General features: G+C 43.2%; 1 protein-coding gene across 1 annotated transcript; it reads left to right on the top strand.

The window, feature by feature from the left end:
• The first annotated feature begins 3,654 nt into the window (after positions 1 to 3,654).
• Positions 3,655 to 21,600, top strand: LOC138674674 (riboflavin-binding protein-like). The gene is made up of 7 exons (XM_069762488.1): positions 3,655 to 3,827; positions 4,045 to 4,102; positions 9,092 to 9,245; positions 12,114 to 12,195; positions 12,269 to 12,397; positions 19,268 to 19,355; positions 20,982 to 21,600. Exons 1-7 carry the CDS (start codon positions 3,655 to 3,657, stop codon positions 21,264 to 21,266), a joined length of 969 nt encoding a protein of 322 aa, XP_069618589.1. The 3' UTR covers positions 21,267 to 21,600.
• The last annotated feature ends 936 nt before the right edge of the window (positions 21,601 to 22,536 follow it).

Genomic DNA, 22,536 nt, shown 5'->3' on the forward strand with positions numbered 1-22,536 from the left:
CAGAGCCCCACTACACATATACAGACCCCAGACCAGAGCCCCACTACACATATACAGACCCCAGACCAGAGCCCCACTACACTAATACAGACCCCAGACCAGAGACCCTCTACACTAATACAGACCCCAGACCAGAGCCCCACTGCACTAATACAGACCCCAGACCAGAGCCCCACTACACTAATACAGACCCCAGACCAGAGACCCTCTACACTAATACAGACCCCAGACCAGATCCCACTACACTAATACAGACCCCAGACCCTCTACACTAATACAGACCCCAGACCAGATCCCACTACACTAATACAGACCCCAGACCAGAAACCCACCACACTAATACAGACCCCAGACCAGAAACCCACCACACTAATACAGACCCCAGACCAGAGCCCCACCACACTAATACAGACCCCAGACCAGAAACCCACCACACTAATACAGACCCCAGACCAGATCCCACTACACTAATACAGACCCCAGACCAGAGCCCACTGCACTAATACAGACCCCAGACCAGAGCCCCACTACACATATACAGACCCCAGACCAGAGACCCTCTACACTAATACAGACCCCAGACCAGAGCCCCACTGCACTAATACAGACCCCAGACCAGAGCCCCACTACACTAATACAGACCCCAGACCAGAGCCCACTACACTAATACAGACCCCAGACCAGATCCCACTACACTAATACAGACCCCAGACCAGAGACCCTCTACACTAATACAGACCCCAGACCAGATCCCACTACACTAATACAGACCCCAGACCAGAGACCCTCTACACTAATACAGACCCCAGACCAGATCCCACTACACTAATACAGACCCCAGACCAGAAACCCACCACACTAATACAGACCCCAGACCAGAAACCCTCTAAACTAATACAGACCCCAAACCAGAGCCCCACTACACTAATACAGACCCCAGACCAGAGCCCCACTACACTAATACAGACCCCAGACCAGAGACCCTCTACACTAATACAGACCCCAGACCAGAAACCCACTACACTAATACAGACCCCAGACCAGAGCCCCACTGCACTAATAAAGACCCCAGACCAGAGCCCACTACACTAATACAGACCCCAGACCAGAGACCCTCTACACTAATACAGACCCCAGACCAGAGCCCACTACACTAATACAGACCCCAGACCAGAGACCCTCTACACTAATACAGACCCCAGACCAGAAACCCACTACACTAATACAGACCCCAGACCAGAAACCCTCTAAACTAATACAGACCCCAAACCAGAGCCCCACTACACTAATACAGACCCCAGACCAGAGCCCACTACACTAATACAGACCCCAGACCAGAGCCCACTACACTAATACAGACCCCAGACCAGAGCCCCACTGCACTAATACAGACCCCAGACCAGAGCCCCACTGCACTAATAAAGACCCCAGACCAGAGCCCACTACACTAATACAGACCCCAGACCAGAGCCCCACTGCACTAATACAGACCCCAGAGCAGAGCCCCACTACACTAATACAGACCCCAGACCAGAGCCCACTACACTAATACAGACCCCAGACCAGAGCCCCACTGCACTAATACAGACCCCAGACCAGAGCCCCACTGCACTAATACAGACCCCAGAGCAGAGCCCCACTACACTAATACAGACCCCAGACCAGAGCCCACTACACTAATACAGACCCCAGACCAGAGCCCCACTGCACTAATAAAGACCCCAGACCAGAGCCCACTACACTAATACAGACCCCAAACCAGAGCCCCACTGCACTAATACAGACCCCAGACCAGAGCCCCACTACACTAATACAGACCCCAGACCAGAGCCCCACTGCACTAATACAGACCCCAGACCAGAGCCCACTACACTAATACAGACCCCAGACCAGAGCCCCACTACACTAATACAGACCCCAGACCAGAGCCCCACTGCACTAAGACCCCAGACCAGAGCCCCACTACACTAATACAGACCCCAGACCAGAGCCCCACTGCACTAATACAGACCCCAGAGCAGAGCCCACTACACTAATACAGACCCCAGACCAGAGCCCCACTGCACTAATACAGACCCCAGACCAGAGCCCACTACACTAATACAGACCCCAGACCAGAGCCCCACTGCACTAATAAAGACCCCAGACCAGAGCCCACTACACTAATACAGACCCCAGACCAGAGCCCCACTGCACTAATACAGACCCCAGAGCAGAGCCCACTACACTAATACAGACCCCAGACCAGAGCCCCACTGCACTAATACAGACCCCAGAGCAGAGCCCACTACACTAATACAGACCCCAGAGCAGAGCCCACTACACTAATACAGACCCCAGACCAGAGCCCCACTGCACTAATAAAGACCCCAGACCAGAGCCCACTACACTAATACAGACCCCAGACCAGAGCCCCACTGCACTAATACAGACCCCAGAGCAGAGCCCACTACACTAATACAGACCCCAGACCAGAGCCCCACTGCACTAATACAGACCCCAGAGCAGAGCCCACTACACTAATACAGACCCCAGAGCAGAGCCCACTACACTAATACAGACCCCAGACCAGAGCCCCACTGCACTAATACAGACCCCAGAGCAGAGCCCACTACACTAATACAGACCCCAGACCAGAGCCCCACTGCACTAATACAGACCCCAGAGCAGAGCCCACTACACTAATACAGACCCCAGAGCAGAGCCCACTACACTAATACAGACCCCAGACCAGAGCCCCACTGCACTAATACAGACCCCAGACCAGATCCCACTGCACTAATACAGACCCCAGACCAGAGCCCACTACACTAAATTCAGATCATAGCCGGCATTACAATGGGTTGGAGGGAGATGGGGGTATCATCTGGAGAGAGGTGGGCCCAGATTTGGGGGATTTATTGGGACAGGAAGGGGAGGAGCCATTATTATCACGCTGTCAGGGGTCATTGGTAGTTCCGCCGACCCTCCCTTAAGTTATAACATTGGGGATTTTTTGAATTCTGGGAAAATTTCAGGTCATGGAGGCAATTGGCGGTTGTGGAGTCCTTGAAGTTAGTTCCAAATTGGTCTGGGGGGCTTTTATGATATGGAGGGGACTTGTGGCAATGGAATGTCAGGTCCCTGGAAGTTGAAATGTCCAGTGAAACACTTTAGGACGGGTTATGGTGCTCGCGAGTCAGTGGGGTAAAGACTGGGAGTAATTATGGTTTGTGGTTTCTGTTTTTGGAAAAATCGCCAGATTTTGGAGCTTCAAGGACCCTTGAATTTTATTTTCTGTTTGTTTAAATAAAGGCTGCTGTGGCCAAAATAATCCAAACTCTTATGCTATGGTTTTATTGGTAAATCGTAGTGGGGGAAGGGTTTTGGGGTGGGGGACAATAAGAGCTGATATTGCCGATATTTCACCGGAGGTTCAACAATACCAGTGTCAAGAAATATTGCTCCTTGTGAAGCCCGTTAGTGTTCCTACTCAGTACGATACCCCGTACACAGTCCCCGACAGTCAATCACATTACGATGCCTCTACATACTGTTCTCCCCATAGGGAATAGTTTTATAGGAGGTGGACACTGACTATTCCTCTCCTTATCACTCCTGACTGGCTCCTCTCTAGTTTTGATTTTCCCTCATATTCTGGTCATTACTGGTAACATGAGGTGGTACCTGCAGCCCATTCAGGTGGTCTGGCCGCACCAGGATGGCACATCCATACTTGCTGTCATAAGTCTCCACAACATGGAGCAGATACCAGGACACAGTCACTACATGAGGAGAGCTGGAAAGGGCCATAGAAGAACATCAGCCCAGCAGCAGGACCAGTGTCTGTGCGAGGAGGGACAGGAGGAGATGGCCAAAGCCCTACATAATGACTTTCATTCAACTACTTGTGTGCATGTCTCCAAACTATCAGAAACGGACTTCATGAGGGCCTAAAGTCCTATATTGGGATCGGTGCTCACAGCCCAGCACCATGTAGTTTGGCATTGAACAGAGAAGACCAGAATTGTCAGATCCACCATTGACGCCCCTTTCTCTTTACAGGTCAGAGGTTCACACTGATCACGTGACAGGCGGCGATAAAGAATTTGGAGACATTGTGGTGAGCTTCATGCTTCTTGCAACATCATGCAGCATGACCACATGATGGTGGTGGGTCACTAATGGTCTTAGGAGGCATATCCTTGGAGGCTAGCACAAACGTCAGAGTAATACCCAATGGCATGACTGCTGTTAAAGAGGACCTGTCTCGACGGTGTCACGTCCCCCTGGAAGACCTGGAGTTAAAAGGTCACATTGGGTAATGAATCGCAGGTCCTCATTAGAGACGGTGTGATTTGTGTCCTATTTTAAATGAATTTCCTTTCCATCAGTGCTGAAAGGTTTAAAGGCTGGGAACATATAGAGTAGTTGCTCTCAGCTGGAGCTGCTGATATAATTTCCCCTCCCTACATATTCTAGCTCTGGGCATTTCTTCCTTGCCAGTGAAAGAATATTCTTCCTGGACGTGTTGAGCTGCACAGTTGAGAGTAGTTATTGGAGTGTTCTGTGTGCAGTAGTTTCGTGAGTGCTTATCTCCTCATCCTTATTCCTACTTCATTTCTTTATTCCTCCTTTTCCTTATCCCTACTTTTGGTGAGTGTTTTGTATGATAGTGGTTTTTGGCTACCCCTGTCTGTCTTTGTGTCTTGTTTCCCTTACATTTCTCTCCTCTGTCACATGGGGTGGGGGAGGGAACAGATTAGGGTTTAACAGGAGCATAGTAAGGTTGGAGACCCAGGCCTCTCTACCATAAACAGTACCCCTGGGAAAGGGGTCCCAGTTCCATGGTCACTTTTAGGCCCCACTCTCTTTCTTTAGACTGACATATCATGACAGCTCTCCTAATGATGTTTTCCATTTTGGGCTGCGTCCATCCGTTGCAGAGATATTCACATTTGTTGCTTTTAGAGTGCAGTATGTAAAATTTCTAATTGCAGTCCAACTGGATGAGTCTTTTTTCGGGTTGTGAGCTTTCACTCCTCTCACTCAAACACTGCCAATCACAGCTTGGCAGGGTCTGAGACTGCTAGATTGACTTCCATTTAGACGGTGGGGAGCTGGCTATCCATCAGCATGACGTAAGAAGTTGCGCCCCATCAACAGAGCAGAGTGGATGAAAAGCCACTGCTCTATCAAGATGACATCAACAAAAGATGGCGAATCGCCGGTGGGAGGAATCTATGTCCGATCTGTGCCATCGGAGATCGGTGCTGGGAACAACAGGCAGATAGTGAGCAACTGGTGGGCCCTTGGCACCCCAGTCCAACACTGCCCGGCATCATACGGAAATAGTGTGTAGGCAGTTCCTAGATAATGGAGACAGTGGTGCCAGTGACTGGTCCTCACGTTCCCTTGACCTAAATTCGATTGATAACTTCTGCATCAGTGCATCCAACATGACCAAGTATCGGCAGAAACTATCCTGAGGATCACTGATGTCCTGATTCAGGTCTATGAGGAGATCCCCCAGGACACCATCCGTCATCTCATCAGGAGCCCAGACATTATCACGAGGGCACACAGACATGTGGGGGCCAAACATCACTACGGGTCAAATTATGAGCCGCAGTCATGAAATGGAAGCAAATTAGATCCCTCTGTGATTTCAATTCTTTACTTTGAATTTTGGGCTAATTTTGAATCCGGACCTCGATTGGTTGACGATTTTGGTTGCCACTAATGAAGCACACAATTTATATCAGAAAATATATATATTTTAATTATATTGTTCATCAAAATCCCATGTGTGGTTTAAGTGTTCCCATAATTTTATGAGCAATATACTGTAGATCCATATATATATATATATATATATATATATATATATATATATATATATATATATACACACACACACACACACATACTGTATATACAGCGCAGATGGAGAATACCGGATAGTTGGGCGACCCTCTGACCAGGGACATGGATAGATGAGACCCTGTAGAGCAGGGGACATCCAGTGGCCGGTCCAGTAGGGGAGGAGGAGGGAGGAGATAAGGGGATATGATGTAGGGAGGGGGAGGTTGCAGGAAATCTTTAGATACAGGAGGCAGAATCACTGCATAGGGAAGACACAGAACAGTGACTGCGCCAGGTACCAGCCTGCAACACCGCATCAAGGTGAGACCCTTACTGGGGATGATGGGGGTCCTGACAGGGGATTCTGGAAAGTAGTCAGCATATAAGGATACTCTGAGTGCGGAGAAACGTCAGTCACTGCAGATGGGGGGATCAAAGCAACAGGTGCTATTCTGCTATACCATGACATCCAAAATCACCCATTCGCCACCATATGCGGGTGCTATTTCGAGCCATATTGGGCGCAACTGAAGGACAGGTAGTGTGCAATGTGCGCACGGCAGGGAGGCTGTGTATAAATAAATCCCAGGGTTAATCTGTAGGACAAAGTGTTTACAGCCTGAGGGGATGATATCGGCAGAGTTCGGCATTAGTGATGTCATATGTGACTCAGGGAATTACGCACAGTGACACTTCCGAGACCGTCCAGAGCCGGGTCACCATTATAACAGGTTACAGGGGAGATAAGGCTATTAAAATATAAAATATAGCTAAAGAAGAAGAGGGTTATTGTAAAAACACTTCATAGGATAGGATAGAAGCTGGACCACTGTAATACGAGGAAAAGGGTTACTATTATAATAAGGTGACACATGAGAAGATCAGGAGCTAGTGCACGAGTATAAGAAGTTACAGGGGTAATAAGAGGATCAGGAGCCGGGTTACTGTAATAAGAGGTTACAGGGGTAATAAGAGGATCAGGAGCCGGGTTACTGTAATAAGAGGTTACAGGGGTAATAAGAGGATCAGGAGCCGGGTTACTGTAATAAGAGGTTACAGGGGTAATAAGAGGATCAGGAGCCGGGTTACTGTAATAAGAGGTTACAGGGGTAATAAGAGGATCAGGAGCCGGGTTACTGTAATAAGAGGTTACAGGGGTAATAAGAGGATCAGGAGCCGGGTTACTGTAATAAGAGGTTACAGGGGTAATAAGAGGATCAGGAGCCGGGTTACTGTAATAAGAGGTTACAGGGTAATAAGAGGATCAGGAGCCGGGTTACTGTAATAAGAGGTTACAGGGGTAATAAGAGGCTCAGGAGCCGGGTTACTGTAATAAGAGGTTACAGGGTAATAAGAGGATCAGGAGCCGGGTTACTGTAATTAGAGGTTACAGGGTAATAAGAGGATCAGGAGCCGGGTTACTGTAATAAGAGGATACAGGGGTAATAAGGGGATCAGGAGCCGGGTTACTGTAATAAGAGGTTACAGGGTAATAAGAGGATCAGGAGCCGGGTTACTGTAATAAGAGGTTACAGGGGTAATAAGAGGATCAGGAGCCGGGTTACTGTAATAAGAGGTTACAGGGTAATAAGAGGATCAGGAACCGGGTTACTGTAATAAGAGGTTACAGGGTAATAAGAGGATCAGGAGCCGGGTTACTGTGATAAGAGGTTACAGGGTAATAAGGGGATCAGGAGCCGGGTTACTGTAATTAGAGGTTACAGGGTAATAAGAGGATCAGGAGTCGGGTTACTGTAATAAGAGGTTACAGGGTAATAAGAGGATCAGGAGCCGGGTTACTGTAATAAGAGGTTACAGGGTAATAAGAGGATCAGGAGCCGGGTTACTGTAATAAGAGGGTACAGGGGTAATAAGAGGATCAGGAGCCGGGGTACTGTAATAAGAGGTTACAGTGTAATAAGAGGATCAGGAGCCGGGTTACTGTAATAAGAGGTTACAGGGGTAATAAGAGGATCAGGAGCCGGGTTACTGTAATAAGAGGTTACAGGGTAATAGGAGGATCAGAAGCCGGGTTACTGTAATAAGAGGTTACAGGGTAATAGGAGGATCAGGAGCCGGGTTACTGTAATAAGAGGTTACAGGGTAATAAGAGGATCAGGAGCCGGGTTACTGTAATAAGAGGTTACAGGGTAATAGGAGGATCAGGAGCCGGGTTACTGTAATAAGAGGTTACAGGGTAATAAGAGGATCAGGAGCCGGGTTACTGTAATAAGAGGTTACAGGGTAATAAGAGGATCAGGAGCCGGGTTACTGTAATAAGAGGTTACAGGGTAATAAGAGGATCAGGAGCCGGGTTACTGTAATAAGAGGTTACAGGGTAATAAGAGGATCAGGAGCCGGGTTACTGTAATAAGAGGTTACAGGGTAATAAGAGGATCAGGAGCCGGGTTACTGTAATAAGAGGTTACAGGGGTAATAAGAGGATCAGGAGCCGGGTTATTGTAATAAGAGGTTACAGGGTAATAAGAGGATCAGGAGCCGGGTTACTGTAATAAGAGGTTACAGGGTAATAGGAGGATCAGGAGCCGGGTTACTGTAATAAGAGGTTACAGGGTAATAAGAGGATCAGGAGCCGGGTTACTGTAATAAGAGGTTACAGGGTAATAAGAAGATCAGGAGCTAGTGCACGAGTATAAGAAGTTACAGGGGTAATAAGAGGATCAGGAGCCGGGGTACTGTAATAAGAAGTTACAGGGGTAATAAGAGGATCAGGAGCCGGGTTACTGTAATAAGAGGTTACAGGGGTAATAAGAGGATCAGGAGCCGGGTTACTGTAATAAGAGGTTACAGGGTAATAAGGGGATCAGGAGTCGGGTTGAAAGGTTTTTATTTCCACAGCGCGTTTCAGTGCCGGACTAGCGTATTTTACAAGTGAAAAAAAAAAACTATTGGAATTAGAAGATGCAATTGTTTTTTTTTTCACTTATCAATGACTCTAGTCCAGCACCGAAATACATTGTGGAAATGACCGTTCAGCTCATCTTGGTGGATTCTTCTTTCCAGCAGGGCAGTTGTATCGATATCGTGTTTTCGTCCAAATTGGTCAAAGGGAGATAACGGCACAGGATTACTGTAATACAGGTTTTCAGGGTGTTGGAGGTGTCCTACAAGGCTCAGCATTGTCAGTGGTAGTAGTCGGGCGAGTATCCTGGTTATACAGATATACTGTTACTCACTGTATGCTGTTACTGTAGCAGTGCTTGTTATTCGCTCTATCTTTCCGCAGGACAGAATGTCTCCATTGTTCCTCTGCCTCGTCGGCTCATTTCTGATATTCTCCCAGTCCTCGGGATCTCCAGACGTTTGCCTAGTAAACAAGAAGCAGAAGTTGAGTGCCAGCCCTGAGCCGGGACTGACCAAGTGCCAGCAGTACTCCAGCCGTGAGCAGAACTGCAACTTTTGGGTTCCGGGAGGGAAATTTTTCAAGCTCAACTTAAGTACTTGGTTTGACCAAATTGGACAAGTTGTTAATCGCAGCCCGAATACGGTGCAGTCAGTGGTAGATCACTTGGTGACCCCCTACCCTAACTTCCAGGGTATGCTGCCATCGCTGGTGCTGCTTTCACATGGGCTTTAGAGGCCCGAGGTCATGGAGTGAAACACTGACCAGAGCCTTTGGACATCCTAAACAAGTGTTCAATATTGAGGGGATGTCTACTCAAGCGTGACCACCTCAATGGTTTTGTGGAAGCCTCCCAGAATTTATTTTCTGTTGTTTGATCTTTAAAGGGAATCTGTCACCAGGCTTTTGCTATGTAATTGGAGAGCAGCATGATGTAGGGGCTGAGACCCTAATTCCAGCGATGTGTTACTTGCTGGTCTGCATGATGTCATCTTGATACAATCACAGTTCTCTCTGCTACAGAGCTCAGAATGCGGAACTCTGAATAACCCCGCCCACACCACTGATTGGCAGCAAAGTGTGCACAGAAAGCAGCCAATCAGTGATGGGGGCGTGGTTGGACCAGGAGTAACTAGATACCTAGTCCTCTAGTGATAATCTCCTGCCGATAAAACACTGGTTTTATTAAAACAGCCTAGTAAGTTATACATAACTGGAATCAGTGTATTTTCCCCTATACCAAGCTGCTCTTAGATTACATGGCAAAAACCTGCTGACAGACTCCCTTTAAGCTCCTCCATCCGTGTCATGTTCCATTTTATGAGTGCTTCCACCGGTCTTGGTACTGGCCATCCTCTCGCACTATTCTGATCTTTCCAAGTGATTATGGTCTGCTGTGTCCAGAATAATTTGCTTGATCACCATATATTCGCTGTGTGGTCTTCTACGTTCTTGGAAGTTGGCGTGGACATGCAGAAGCACCATCTTCCAGCTATCTGCAGGAATTTGCTGGGGCTCTTGCATAGCTCTATAGTTGCTTCCACTGGGTGACAACTGCAGACCTCCATTATCTTGTCATGTGCAGTTGTCAGAGCTTACATGTGAAAACCCTTATGAGCCACGTTGATCATGTGTAGAGCTGATCCCTTAGAGCTGCTAGAACTAGTTATACCCAAGTTACATCCAAAAGGTGGGTAACAAGATAAAGAGGAAGAGTGGTGGGGAAAGGATTAAGAGGAACAGTAGTGGGGACAGGATAAAGAGGAACGGTAGTGGGGACAGGATAAAGAGGAACGGTAGTGGGGACAGGATAATGAGGAACAGTAGTGGGGACAGGATAAAGAGGAACAGTAGTGGGGACAGGATTAAGAGAAACAGTAGTTGGGACAGGATTAAGAGAAACAGTAGTTGGGACAGGATAAAGAGGAACGGTAGTGGGGACAGGATAAAGAGGAACGGTAGTGGGGACAGGATAAAGAGGAACGGTAGTGGGGACAGGATAAAGAGAAACAGTAGTGGGGACAGGATAAAGAGAAACAGTAGTGGGGACAGGATAAAGAGAAACAGTAGTTGGGACAGGATTAAGAGAAACAGTAGTTGGGACAGGATAAAGAGGAACAGTAGTGGGGACAGGATAAAGAGGAACAGTAGTTGGGACAGGATTAAGAGAAACAGTAGTTGGGACAGGATAAAGAGGAACGGTAGTGGGGACAGAAATGGTTTACAACTTTTGTATTCCCTCCTCCGGCTCTACTGAATCAGATCTCCAATAGTTTAGATGCACACTAAGTTTTTTAATGAGTTTTTGGTGCAAAAAGACTGCAGATTTCAAAACTCCACAAACTGTTGATTTTCCGCTGAGTTTCTGCTCCGAAAACCTCAGCAAAAAGAGTCAGTTTGAACATGGCCTTACAATGTGCAACCAGGCTAAATCTTAAAGTGCTTATCTAAGAGGCTGGAGGAGCCCTGGCCACTTCATTTAGTTTAAAGGTGATCTGTCACCTAATTTGAGAGCAGCATGAAGTAGGGGCAGAGACCCTGATTCCTGTGATGTGTCATTTATTTGACTGCTTGCTGTAGTTTTGATAAAATCAGTATTTTATCAGCAGGAGATTATCACTAGAGGACTAGTAAACCTGCAGCCACTTAATCCAGCCACGCCCCCCCCCCCAAAAAAAAACCACTGATTGGCAGCTTTCTGCCTATGCACAGTTTAAACAGAAAGCTGCCAATCAGTGGTGTGGGCGGGGTTATACATAGCTCAGCACTCAGTTGAAAGAACTACAGGAGGTACCCATATGCACTTTGGGAATTTGCTTTTGACAACTTGGATTTCTGACAAAATCAGCGTCCTGAAGTCTCATACACACGCTGGATATTTGTGACTTGCAGATTCTGCAGCATGTCAATTCTTTCAGCGTTTTGTCGCCCATTGACTTCAATGAGGTCAATCAAAAATGCTCTAACATGCAGATTTGCTGCGTTTTCACACAGCAGTGAATGCTATAGAGATAGATAATATAGACAGACATATCATTGCACAACCCCCCGACTATAACAAAATTACCCCCTGTGGATCTTATTGGACAGCCTTTTATAATTAAATAAATGAAAAGAATTATGTGGGTCCCTCCCATTTTTAGTAACCAGCAAAGGTAAAGCAGGCAGCTGATATTATCAGGCTGGGAAGGTCCAAGGTTAATGGGCTCATACTGATCGGGAATTCAGATTGTGAGCCCCAACGGGGACAGGGAAAATGTCTGTTAACTGCCGCGGAATTAATGGCGCCTGATCTTGTCTGATACGCACCTGTTCCTCCTCTTTCTTCCCGCCATGAGCATCAGCACTACGGAGAACCTAAGGCTCGAAATATCTCCATAGTGACCATTCTGTATTTTCCTCTCAGATTCCTGCTGTTCCCAGGATCTCATAGACGCTGCTTCCTCAGTCTCCTTCCCGTGGGCAGGGTGTGGATCCCTCAGTCCCAGGTAACCAGATTCCTGCCATTTCTAATGACTGGCCGCGTCATTTACTGCATTGCTCACTGGTTATGTCTCTCAGGTGCGAGGAATACGTCAGCAGAGTCCAGTGTATGTATCTCTGCTCCCCGCACATCTCTAAGAGGATTCTCCCGGGATCTGTTGCTGGAATCCATATGCTCCCCCTCTGTGAAAACTTCTGTAGTGAATGGTAAGACTACAATGTCCACCCGCTCCTCTCATATAGTCTAGGATGATAGTAGGGATATTCTTCTACACAGGAGGCAGTATTATAGTAGTTATATTCTTGTACACAGGGGCAGTATTATAGTAGTTATATTCTTGTACATAGGAGCAGTATTATAGTAGTTATATTCTTGTACATACTGGGCAGTATTATAGTAGTTATATTCTTGTACACAGGGGCAGTATTATAGTAGTTATATTCTTGTACGTAGGGGCAGTATTATAGTAGTTATATTCTTGTACGTAGGGGCAGTATTATAGTAGTTGTATTCTTGTACGTAGGGGCAGTATTATAGTAGTTGTATTCTTGTACGTAGGGGCAGTATTATAGTAGTTGTATTCTTGTACAAAGGGGCAGTATTATAGTAGTTGTATTCTTGTACGTAGGGGCAGTATTATAGTAGTTGTATTCTTGTACGTAGGGGCAGTATTATAGTAGTTGTATTCTTGTACAAAGGGGCAGTATTATAGTAGTTGTATTCTTGTACATAGGAGCAGTATTATAGTAGTTATATTCTTGTACATACTGGGCAGTATTATAGTAGTTGTATTCTTGTACGTAGGGGCAGTATTATAGTAGTTGTATTCTTGTACGTAGGGGCAGTATTATAGTAGTTGTATTCTTGTACGTAGGGGCAGTATTATAGTAGTTGTATTCTTGTACAAAGGGGCAGTATTATAGTAGTTGTATTCTTGTACGTAGGGGCAGTATTATAGTAGTTGTATTCTTGTACAAAGGGGCAGTATTATAGTAGTTGTATTCTTGTACAAAGGGGCAGTATTATAGTAGTTGTATTCTTGTACATAGGAGCAGTATTATAGTAGTTATATTCTTGTACATACTGGGCAGTATTATAGTAGTTGTATTCTTGTACGTAGGGGCAGTATTATAGTAGTTGTATTCTTGTACGTAGGGGCAGTATTATAGTAGTTGTATTCTTGTACGTAGGGGCAGTATTATAGTAGTTGTATTCTTGTACGTAGGGGCAGTATTATAGTAGTTGTATTCTTGTACAAAGGGGCAGTATTATAGTAGTTATATTCTTGTACACAGGGGCAGTATTATAGTAGTTATATTCTTGTACACAGGGGCAGTATTATAGTAGTTATATTCTTGTACACAGGAGCAGTATTATAGTAGTTGTATTCTTGTACATACTGGGCAGTATTATAGTAGTTGTATTCTTGTACGTAGGGGCAGTATTATAGTAGTTGTATTCTTGTACGTAGGGGCAGTATTATAGTAGTTGTATTCTTGTACGTAGGGGCAGTATTATAGTAGTTGTATTCTTGTACAAAGGGGCAGTATTATAGTAGTTGTATTCTTGTACACAGGGGCAGTATTATAGTAGTTATATTCTTGTACACAGGGGCAGTATTATAGTAGTTATATTCTTGTACACAGGAGCAGTATTATAGTAGTTATATTCTTGTACATACTGGGCAGTATTATAGTAGTTGTATTCTTGTACATACTGGGCAGTATTATAGTAGTTGTATTCTTGTACGTAGGGGCAGTATTATAGTAGTTGTATTCTTGTACAAAGGGGCAGTATTATAGTAGTTGTATTCTTGTACAAAGGGGCAGTATTATAGTAGTTGTATTCTTGTACAAAGGGGCAGTATTATAGTAGTTGTATTCTTGTACAAAGGGGCAGTATTATAGTAGTTGTATTCTTGTACAAAGGGGCAGTATTATAGTAGTTGTATTCTTGTACAAAGGGGCAGTATTATAGTAGTTATATTCTTGTACACAGGGGCAGTATTATAGTAGTTATATTCTTGTACACAGGGGCAGTATTATAGTAGTTATATTCTTGTACACAGGAGCAGTATTATAGTAGTTGTATTCTTGTACATACTGGGCAGTATTATAGTAGTTGTATTCTTGTACGTAGGGGCAGTATTATAGTAGTTGTATTCTTGTACGTAGGGGCAGTATTATAGTAGTTGTATTCTTGTACGTAGGGGCAGTATTATAGTAGTTGTATTCTTGTACAAAGGGGCAGTATTATAGTAGTTGTATTCTTGTACACAGGGGCAGTATTATAGTAGTTATATTCTTGTACACAGGGGCAGTATTATAGTAGTTATATTCTTGTACACAGGAGCAGTATTATAGTAGTTATATTCTTGTACATACTGGGCAGTATTATAGTAGTTGTATTCTTGTACATACTGGGCAGTATTATAGTAGTTGTATTCTTGTACGTAGGGGCAGTATTATAGTAGTTGTATTCTTGTACAAAGGGGCAGTATTATAGTAGTTGTATTCTTGTACAAAGGGGCAGTATTATAGTAGTTGTATTCTTGTACAAAGGGGCAGTATTATAGTAGTTGTATTCTTGTACAAAGGGGCAGTATTATAGTAGTTGTATTCTTGTACAAAGGGGCAGTATTATAGTAGTTGTATTCTTGTACAAAGGGGCAGTATTATAGTAGTTGTATTCTTGTACAAAGGGGCAGTATTATAGTAGTTGTATTCTTGTACAAAGGGGCAGTATTATAGTAGTTGTATTCTTGTACAAAGGGGCAGTATTATAGTAGTTGTATTCTTGTACAAAGGGGCAGTATTATAGTAGTTGTATTCTTGTACAAAGGGGCAGTATTATAGTAGTTGTATTCTTGTACAAAGGGGCAGTATTATAGTAGTTGTATTCTTGTACAAAGGGGCAGTATTATAGTAGTTGTATTCTTGTACAAAGGGGCAGTATTATAGTAGTTGTATTCTTGTACAAAGGGGCAGTATTATAGTAGTTGTATTCTTGTACAAAGGGGCAGTATTATAGTAGTTGTATTCTTGTACAAAGGGGCAGTATTATAGTAGTTGTATTCTTGTACAAAGGGGCAGTATTATAGTAGTTGTATTCTTGTACAAAGGGGCAGTATTATAGTAGTTGTATTCTTGTACAAAGGGGCAGTATTATAGTAGTTGTATTCTTGTACAAAGGGGCAGTATTATAGTAGTTGTATTCTTGTACAAAGGGGCAGTATTATAGTAGTTGTATTCTTGTACACAGGGGCAGTATTATAGTAGTTATATTCTTGTACACAGGGGCAGTATTATAGTAGTTATATTCTTGTACACAGGAGCAGTATTATAGTAGTTATATTCTTGTACACAGGGGCAGTATTATAGTAGTTATATTCTTGTACATAGGGGCAGTATTATAGTAGTTATATTCTTGTACATAGGGGGCAGTATTATAGTAGTTATATTCTTGTACACAGGGGCAGTATTATAGTAGTTATATTCTTGTACATAGGAGCAGTATTATAGTAGTTATATTCTTGTACATACTGGGCAGTATTATAGTAGTTGTATTCTTGTACGTAGGGGCAGTATTATAGTAGTTGTATTCTTGTACAAAGGGGCAGTATTATAGTAGTTATATTCTTGTACACAGGGGCAGTATTATAGTAGTTATATTCTTGTACACAGGGGCAGTATTATAGTAGTTATATTCTTGTACATAGGAGCAGTATTATAGTAGTTATATTCTTGTACATACTGGGCAGTATTATAGTAGTTATATTCTTGTACATAGGCAGCAGTATTATAGTAGTTATATTCTTGTACATAGGGGCAGTATTATAGTAGTTATATTCTTGTACACAGGGGCAGTATTATAGTAGTTATATTCTTGTACATAGGAGCAGTATTATAGTAGTTATATTCTTGTACATAGGAGCAGTATTATAGTAGTTATATTCTTGTACATACTGGGCAGTATTATAGTAGTTGTATTCTTGTACGTAGGGGCAGTATTATAGTAGTTGTATTCTTGTACAAAGGGGCAGTATTATAGTAGTTATATTCTTGTACACAGGGGCAGTATTATAGTAGTTATATTCTTGTACACAGGGGCAGTATTATAGTAGTTATATTCTTGTACATAGGAGCAGTATTATAGTAGTTATATTCTTGTACATACTGGGCAGTATTATAGTAGTTATATTCTTGTCCATAGGCAGCAGTATTATAGTAGTTATATTCTTGTACATAGGGGCAGTATTATAGTAGTTACATTCTTGTACATAGGGGGCAGTATTATTGTAGTTATATTCTTGTCCATAGGAGGCAATATTATAGTAGTTATATTCTTGTACATAGGGGCAGTATTATAGTAGTTATATTCTTGTACATAGGAGCAGTATTATAGTAGTTATATTCTTGTATATAGGGACAGTATTATAGTATATTCTTGTACATAGGGGGCAGTATTATAGTAGTTATATTCTTGTACATAGGGACAGTATTATAGTATATTCTTGTACATAGGGGACAGTATTATAGTAGTTATATTCTTGTACATAGGGGACAGTATTATAGTAGTTATATTCTTGTACATAGGGACAGTATTATAGTATATTCTTGTACATAGGAGCAGTATTATAGTAGTTATATTCTTGTACATAGGGACAGTATTATAGTAGTTATATTCTTGTACATAGGGACAGTATTATAGTAGTTATATTCTTGTACATAGGGGCAGTATTATAGTAGTTATGTTCTTGTACATAGGGACAGTATTATAGTATATTCTTGTACATAGGAGCAGTATTATAGTAGTTATATTCTTGTACATAGGAGCAGTATTATAGTAGTTATATTCTTGTACATAGGGAGCAGTATTATAGTAGTTATATTCTTGTACATAGGGGGCAGTATTATAGTATATTCCTGTACATATGGGGCAGTATTATAGTAGTTATATTCTTGTACATAGGGACAGTATTATAGTATATTCTTGTACATAGGGGGCAGTATTATAGTAGTTATATTCTTGTACATAGGGGACAGTATTATAGTAGTTATATTCTTGAACATAGGGGCAGTATTATAGTAGTTATATTCTTGAACATAGGGGCAGTATTATAGTAGTTATATTCTTCTACACAGAGGCAGTATTATAGTAGTTATATTCTTGTACATAGGGGCAGTATTATAGTAGTTATATTCTTGTACATAGGGGCAGTAATATAGTAGTTATATTCTTGCACATAGGGGGCAGTATTATAGTAGTTATATTCTTGTACATAAGGGCAGTATTATACAGGTCCTTCTCAAAAAATTAGCATATAGTGTTAAATTTCATTATTTACCATAATGTAATGATTACAATTAAACTTTCATATATTATAGATTCATTATCCACCAACTGAAATTTGTCAGGTCTTTTATTGTTTTAATACTGATGATTTTGGCATACAACTCCTGATAACCCAAAAAACCTGTCTCAATAAATTAGCATATCAAGAAAAGGTTCTCTAAACGACCTATTACCCTAATCTTCTGAATCAACTAATTAACTCTAAACACATGCAAAAGATACCTGAGGCTTTTATAAACTCCCTGCCTGGTTCATTACTCAAAACCCCCATCATGGGTAAGACTAGCGACCTGACAGATGTCAAGAAGGCCATCATTGACACCCTCAAGCAAGAGGGTAAGACCCAGAAAGAAATTTCTCAACAAATAGGCTGTTCCCAGAGTGCTGTATCAAGGCACCTCAATGGTAAGTCTGTTGGAAGGAAACAATGTGGCAGAAAACGCTGTACAACGAGAAGAGGAGACCGGACCCTGAGGAAGATTGTGGAGAAGGACCGATTCCAGACCTTGGGGAACCTGAGGAAGCAGTGGACTGAGTCTGGTGTGGAAACATCCAGAGCTACCGTGCACAGGCGTGTGCAGGAAATGGGCTACAGGTGCCGCATTCCCCAGGTAAAGCCACTTTTGAGCTACAGAGAAGCAGCACTGGACTGTTGCTAAGTGGTCCCAAGTACTTTTTTCTGATGAAAGCAAATTTTGCATGTCATTCGGAAATCAAGGTGCCAGAGTCTGGAGGAAGACTGGGGAGAAGGAAATGCCAAAATGCCTGAAGTCCAGTGTCAAGTACCCACAGTCAGTGATGGTGTGGGGTGCCATGTCAGCTGCTGGTGTTGGTCCACTGTGTTTCATCAAGGGCAGGGTCAATGCAGCTAGCTATCAGGAGATTTTGGAGCACTTCATGCTTCCATCGGCTGAAATGCTTTATGGAGATGAAGATTTCATTTTTCAGCACGACCTGGCACCTGCTCACAGTGCCAAAACCACTGGTAAATGGTTTACTGACCATGGTATTACTGTGCTCAATTGGCCTGCCAACTCTCCTGACCTGAACCCCATAGAGAATCTGTGGGATATTGTGAAGAGAAAGTTGAGAGACGCAAGACCCAACACTCTGGATGAGCTTAAGGCCGATATTGAAGCATCCTGGGCCTCCATAACATCTCAGCAGTGTCACAGGCTGATTGCCTCCATGCCACGCCGCATTGAAGCAGTCATTTCTGCCAAAGGATTCCCGACCAAGTATTGAGTGCATAACTGAACATTATTATTTGATGGTTTTTTTGGTTGTTATTAAAAAACACTTTTATTTGATTGGATGGGTGAAATATGCTAATTTATTGAGACAGGTTTTTTGGGTTATCAGGAGTTGTATGCCAAAATCATCAGTATTAAAACAATAAAAGACCTGACAAATTTCAGTTGGTGGATAATGAATCTATAATATATGAAAGTTTAATTGTAATCATTACATTATGGTAAATAATGAAATTTAACACTATATGCTAATTTTTTGAGAAGGACCTGTAGTAGTTATATTATTGTACATAGGGGCAGTATTATAGTAGTTATATTCATGCACATAAGGGAAGTATTATAGTAGTTATATTATTTTTCATCATTTGAGTATTATAGAGTTTGTTAGGAATGCGATTTCTCTGAATCCCTGAAAATAGTTTTTATGGAATATCACCGTAAGTAGGATAACCTCTATTCTCTATACAGGTTTGATGCTTGCAAACAAGATTTAATATGTTCACAAACTACATACCTTAAAAGAAATTGCAGCAAAGGCTGCGTCACATACAAGCAGGTGAGTGCATGTACCTCCTCTAGATATGTAATCCTATTCCACCCGTACTCTCCGCTTCCCCATCTCAGGATTTTACTGTGTGCAGGGAGCTTGCTCATCACATCCATAGGAATTTTTACAATAATCCTGACCCCACTGAATGACAGGATCGAATTATCCCATCATCCTGACCCAATCCCCTCTGTGAGTGGCACTTATCCCTTTGTGGGGGGGGGAGGTCTGGACCACTGATCCTCTTACCATAGTAACATAGTAACATAGTAACATAGTTAGTAAGGCCGAAAAAAGACATTTGTCCATCCAGTTCAGCCTATATTCCATCATAATAAATCCCCAGATCTACGTCCTTCTACAGAACCTAATAATTGTATGATACAATATTGTTCTGCTCCAGGAAGACATCCAGGCCTCTCTTGAACCCCTCGACTGAGTTCGCCATCACCACCTCCTCAGGCAAGCAATTCCAGATTCTCACTGCCCTAACAGTAAAGAATCCTCTTCTATGTTGGTGGAAAAACCTTCTCTCCTCCAGACGCAAAGAATGCCCCCTTGTGCCCGTCACCTTCCTTGTTATAAACAGATCCTCAGCGAGATATTTGTATTGTCCCCTTATATACTTATACATGGTTATTAGATCGCCCCTCAGTCGTCTTTTTTCTAGACTAAATAATCCTAATTTCGCTAATCTATCTGGGTATTGTAGTTCTCCCATCCCCTTTATTAATTTTGTTGCCCTCCTTTGTACTCTCTCTAGTTCCATTATATCCTTCCTGAGCACCGGTGCCCAAAACTGGACACAGTACTCCATGTGCGGTCTAACTAGGGATTTGTACAGAGGCAGTATAATGCTCTCATCATGTGTATCCAGACCTCTTTTAATGCACCCCATGATCCTGTTTGCCTATATACCAGAATATACCATGTTGGAATATTCTGCAAAAGCCCCTTCTATCCACATCCTTGTGAAAGGTCACCGCACACCTCACCTTCTGGACAGTGGGAAGCAGATTCCCTTTAAATAGATTTTCCACAACTAAGTTATTAATGACGCCACACATCTCAGATTAATGTGTTTATGATGGCCGGCACCCTGACCGATCAGCTGTTTAGGTTTTTGCATATTTGACCAGAATAGGAAATACAGCTCCCAGTTTGCCATGAGTTCATAGGTGTTAGTTACAACATAAAACATTTTTTAAATCTTTTTTTAATTGGGCTTTTGTGACACGGAACAGAGGTGAGAAAACCCATTTAGATCTAGATAAATAATCTGTCTGCCTCCAGCGACCACTAGAGGGAGCTCACCGTGAACCCAATAAGACAGGCTCCCATGCTCCCTCTAGTGGTGGCCGCAGGCAGTCAGCATGATCTTTATTAATTTAATGCGTATAGTCGTGTCCCAGCTTTCCCCTTATTAGCATAGGTCAGGGAAAAGAAGTGTTGGATTTCAAAATGTCCGATCCATGTGAAAATATGCCTTAAAGGGTTGACAGAACTCAGTATAAATGGGTACGTGGGAGTAGGAATTTAGGATGAAGACCGGCCGACAACTCTTAGTAGAGAGAATCTGGCCACAAGAAAGTCGTGTGATTGTGCCCTAACAAACCTGTTAAAATTTTCTTCTAGAAATTTGGATCAGGAGTAAAAATGTGCGACACCATCTGGAAAAATTCATTTGTGACAATGGGCGAGCAGTGCTTCTGCTTCACCCCACCAGAAGAGGGCGCTGATGCTGCACAGCAAGGCTCCACCCCTGCAGAGCTAGGCCACGCCCACGAGGAGTCATCAGGGTATCCAGAGCTATGTTTTCAGGACCCTCAAAGTATTAAGAGAAGGCGTGAGAGAAGAGCTTTGCGCAAGAGAAGTATCCAACTCGATCTGGATGGTAGCGGCAGCGGTAATGGCGTCTAATGGGAACAACGCTTTGATATAGTCTCACCTTCATCCCTATCACTCTATCAGCCGCTCTAAACTTGCTTCTCGTTACCCCAAAGTGTTACCAAAGTTGAAGACAAGGCGGCCTTGACCAGACAGCAAAATCAAGAGACATCTCTGCAAGCACAATCTGAGCCAAAGAGCTTTACCTCATACCCACCGCCGTCCTGTGTGACCCCCGACCCTACCAAATATTCCTCATAGACCCTACCGTTTTCACCAGCGGGCAGGGATGGCCTATAAGAAGATGTTTGTTGGGAAGTCTATACCTCCAACACAGCTATTATTAATAAATAAGTATATAACAGAATTTATCAGTCTAACGTATTATTTATGCAAAAAGCAGTAGTAAAATGTGGAAGATATCACATAATAAAGGAAGGGATCCCGGCACGGACACCATAAACTCTTAAAGGGGAGGCTGCGCCTGGATTAAAAGCCACCAGGGAGAGACCATGACAGTTTTATGAATGAACTACTTTCAGTAAGCTCCGGGGCTCCCCCTAGTGGAGGCTACTGGCATCTAGAATTTTATCATTTAAAGGGATTATCCAGTTTACTTTTAATTAACAGCTCTCAGATAAAATATCAGACCCTCAAGTCCCCCATTGATCTCGTGTCTAGATGCTGATGCTATAGATGTCATATATCCCAAAATGACCGCTGCAGTCCATCACTGACCACAGTAGGCTGTCTGTTGCGGTCGCACGAGTTATATAGGCCGGTATGTAGTATCTACAGCAAATGTAAACCAGAGACCAAAATGCGATAATGGCAGCCTTGCAATATAATTTGTTCGGGCTGCCGGAACAAAGGAGAAGTCCTTGTTCAGGGCCCATACAATAACACTGGGTTTTAGGTACGGACCCCAAACTTTACTGTTCGGTTTGGCCCATCACTTGTCCTAAGCTTCAACTCTGCAGTGTTATAGCTCCTGAAGTCTCAGCAGGCGCAGGTAGCGTCAGACTCCACTTCACAAAAGTCAGTTTTAATTAATTAGGTCTTTATTATTAAGGGGAAAAGAAATCCAAACCTGCAGGGCCCTGTGTGAAAGTGATTGCCCTACACCTAATAACTGGTTGGGTCACCCTTAGCAGCAACAACTGCAATCAATCATTAGGTCTTCTACAACGCTCTGGAGGAATTTTAAGCATTCATCTTTGCAGAATTGTCATAATTCAGCCACATTGGAGGGCTTTTAAGCATGAACAGACTTTTTAAGGTCGTGCCACAGCACCTCAGTCGG

The sequence above is a fragment of the Ranitomeya imitator genome, chromosome 4 (genome assembly GCF_032444005.1).
Source record: "Ranitomeya imitator isolate aRanImi1 chromosome 4, aRanImi1.pri, whole genome shotgun sequence".
Classification (NCBI taxonomy): Eukaryota; Metazoa; Chordata; class Amphibia; order Anura; family Dendrobatidae; genus Ranitomeya; species Ranitomeya imitator.

Bases quoted from the DNA above. Each gene is read 5' to 3' on its own strand.
- LOC138674674 (XM_069762488.1), top strand. From the start codon at position 3,655: ATGAGGTGGTACCTGCAGCCCATTCAGGTGGTCTGGCCGCACCAGGAT. The intron at 9,246-12,113 runs GTGAGCAGAACT...TTTTCCTCTCAG, and splicing joins GTGCCAGCAGTACTCCAGCC to ATTCCTGCTGTTCCCAGGAT. The intron at 12,398-19,267 runs GTAAGACTACAA...TTCTCTATACAG, and splicing joins GAAAACTTCTGTAGTGAATG to GTTTGATGCTTGCAAACAAG.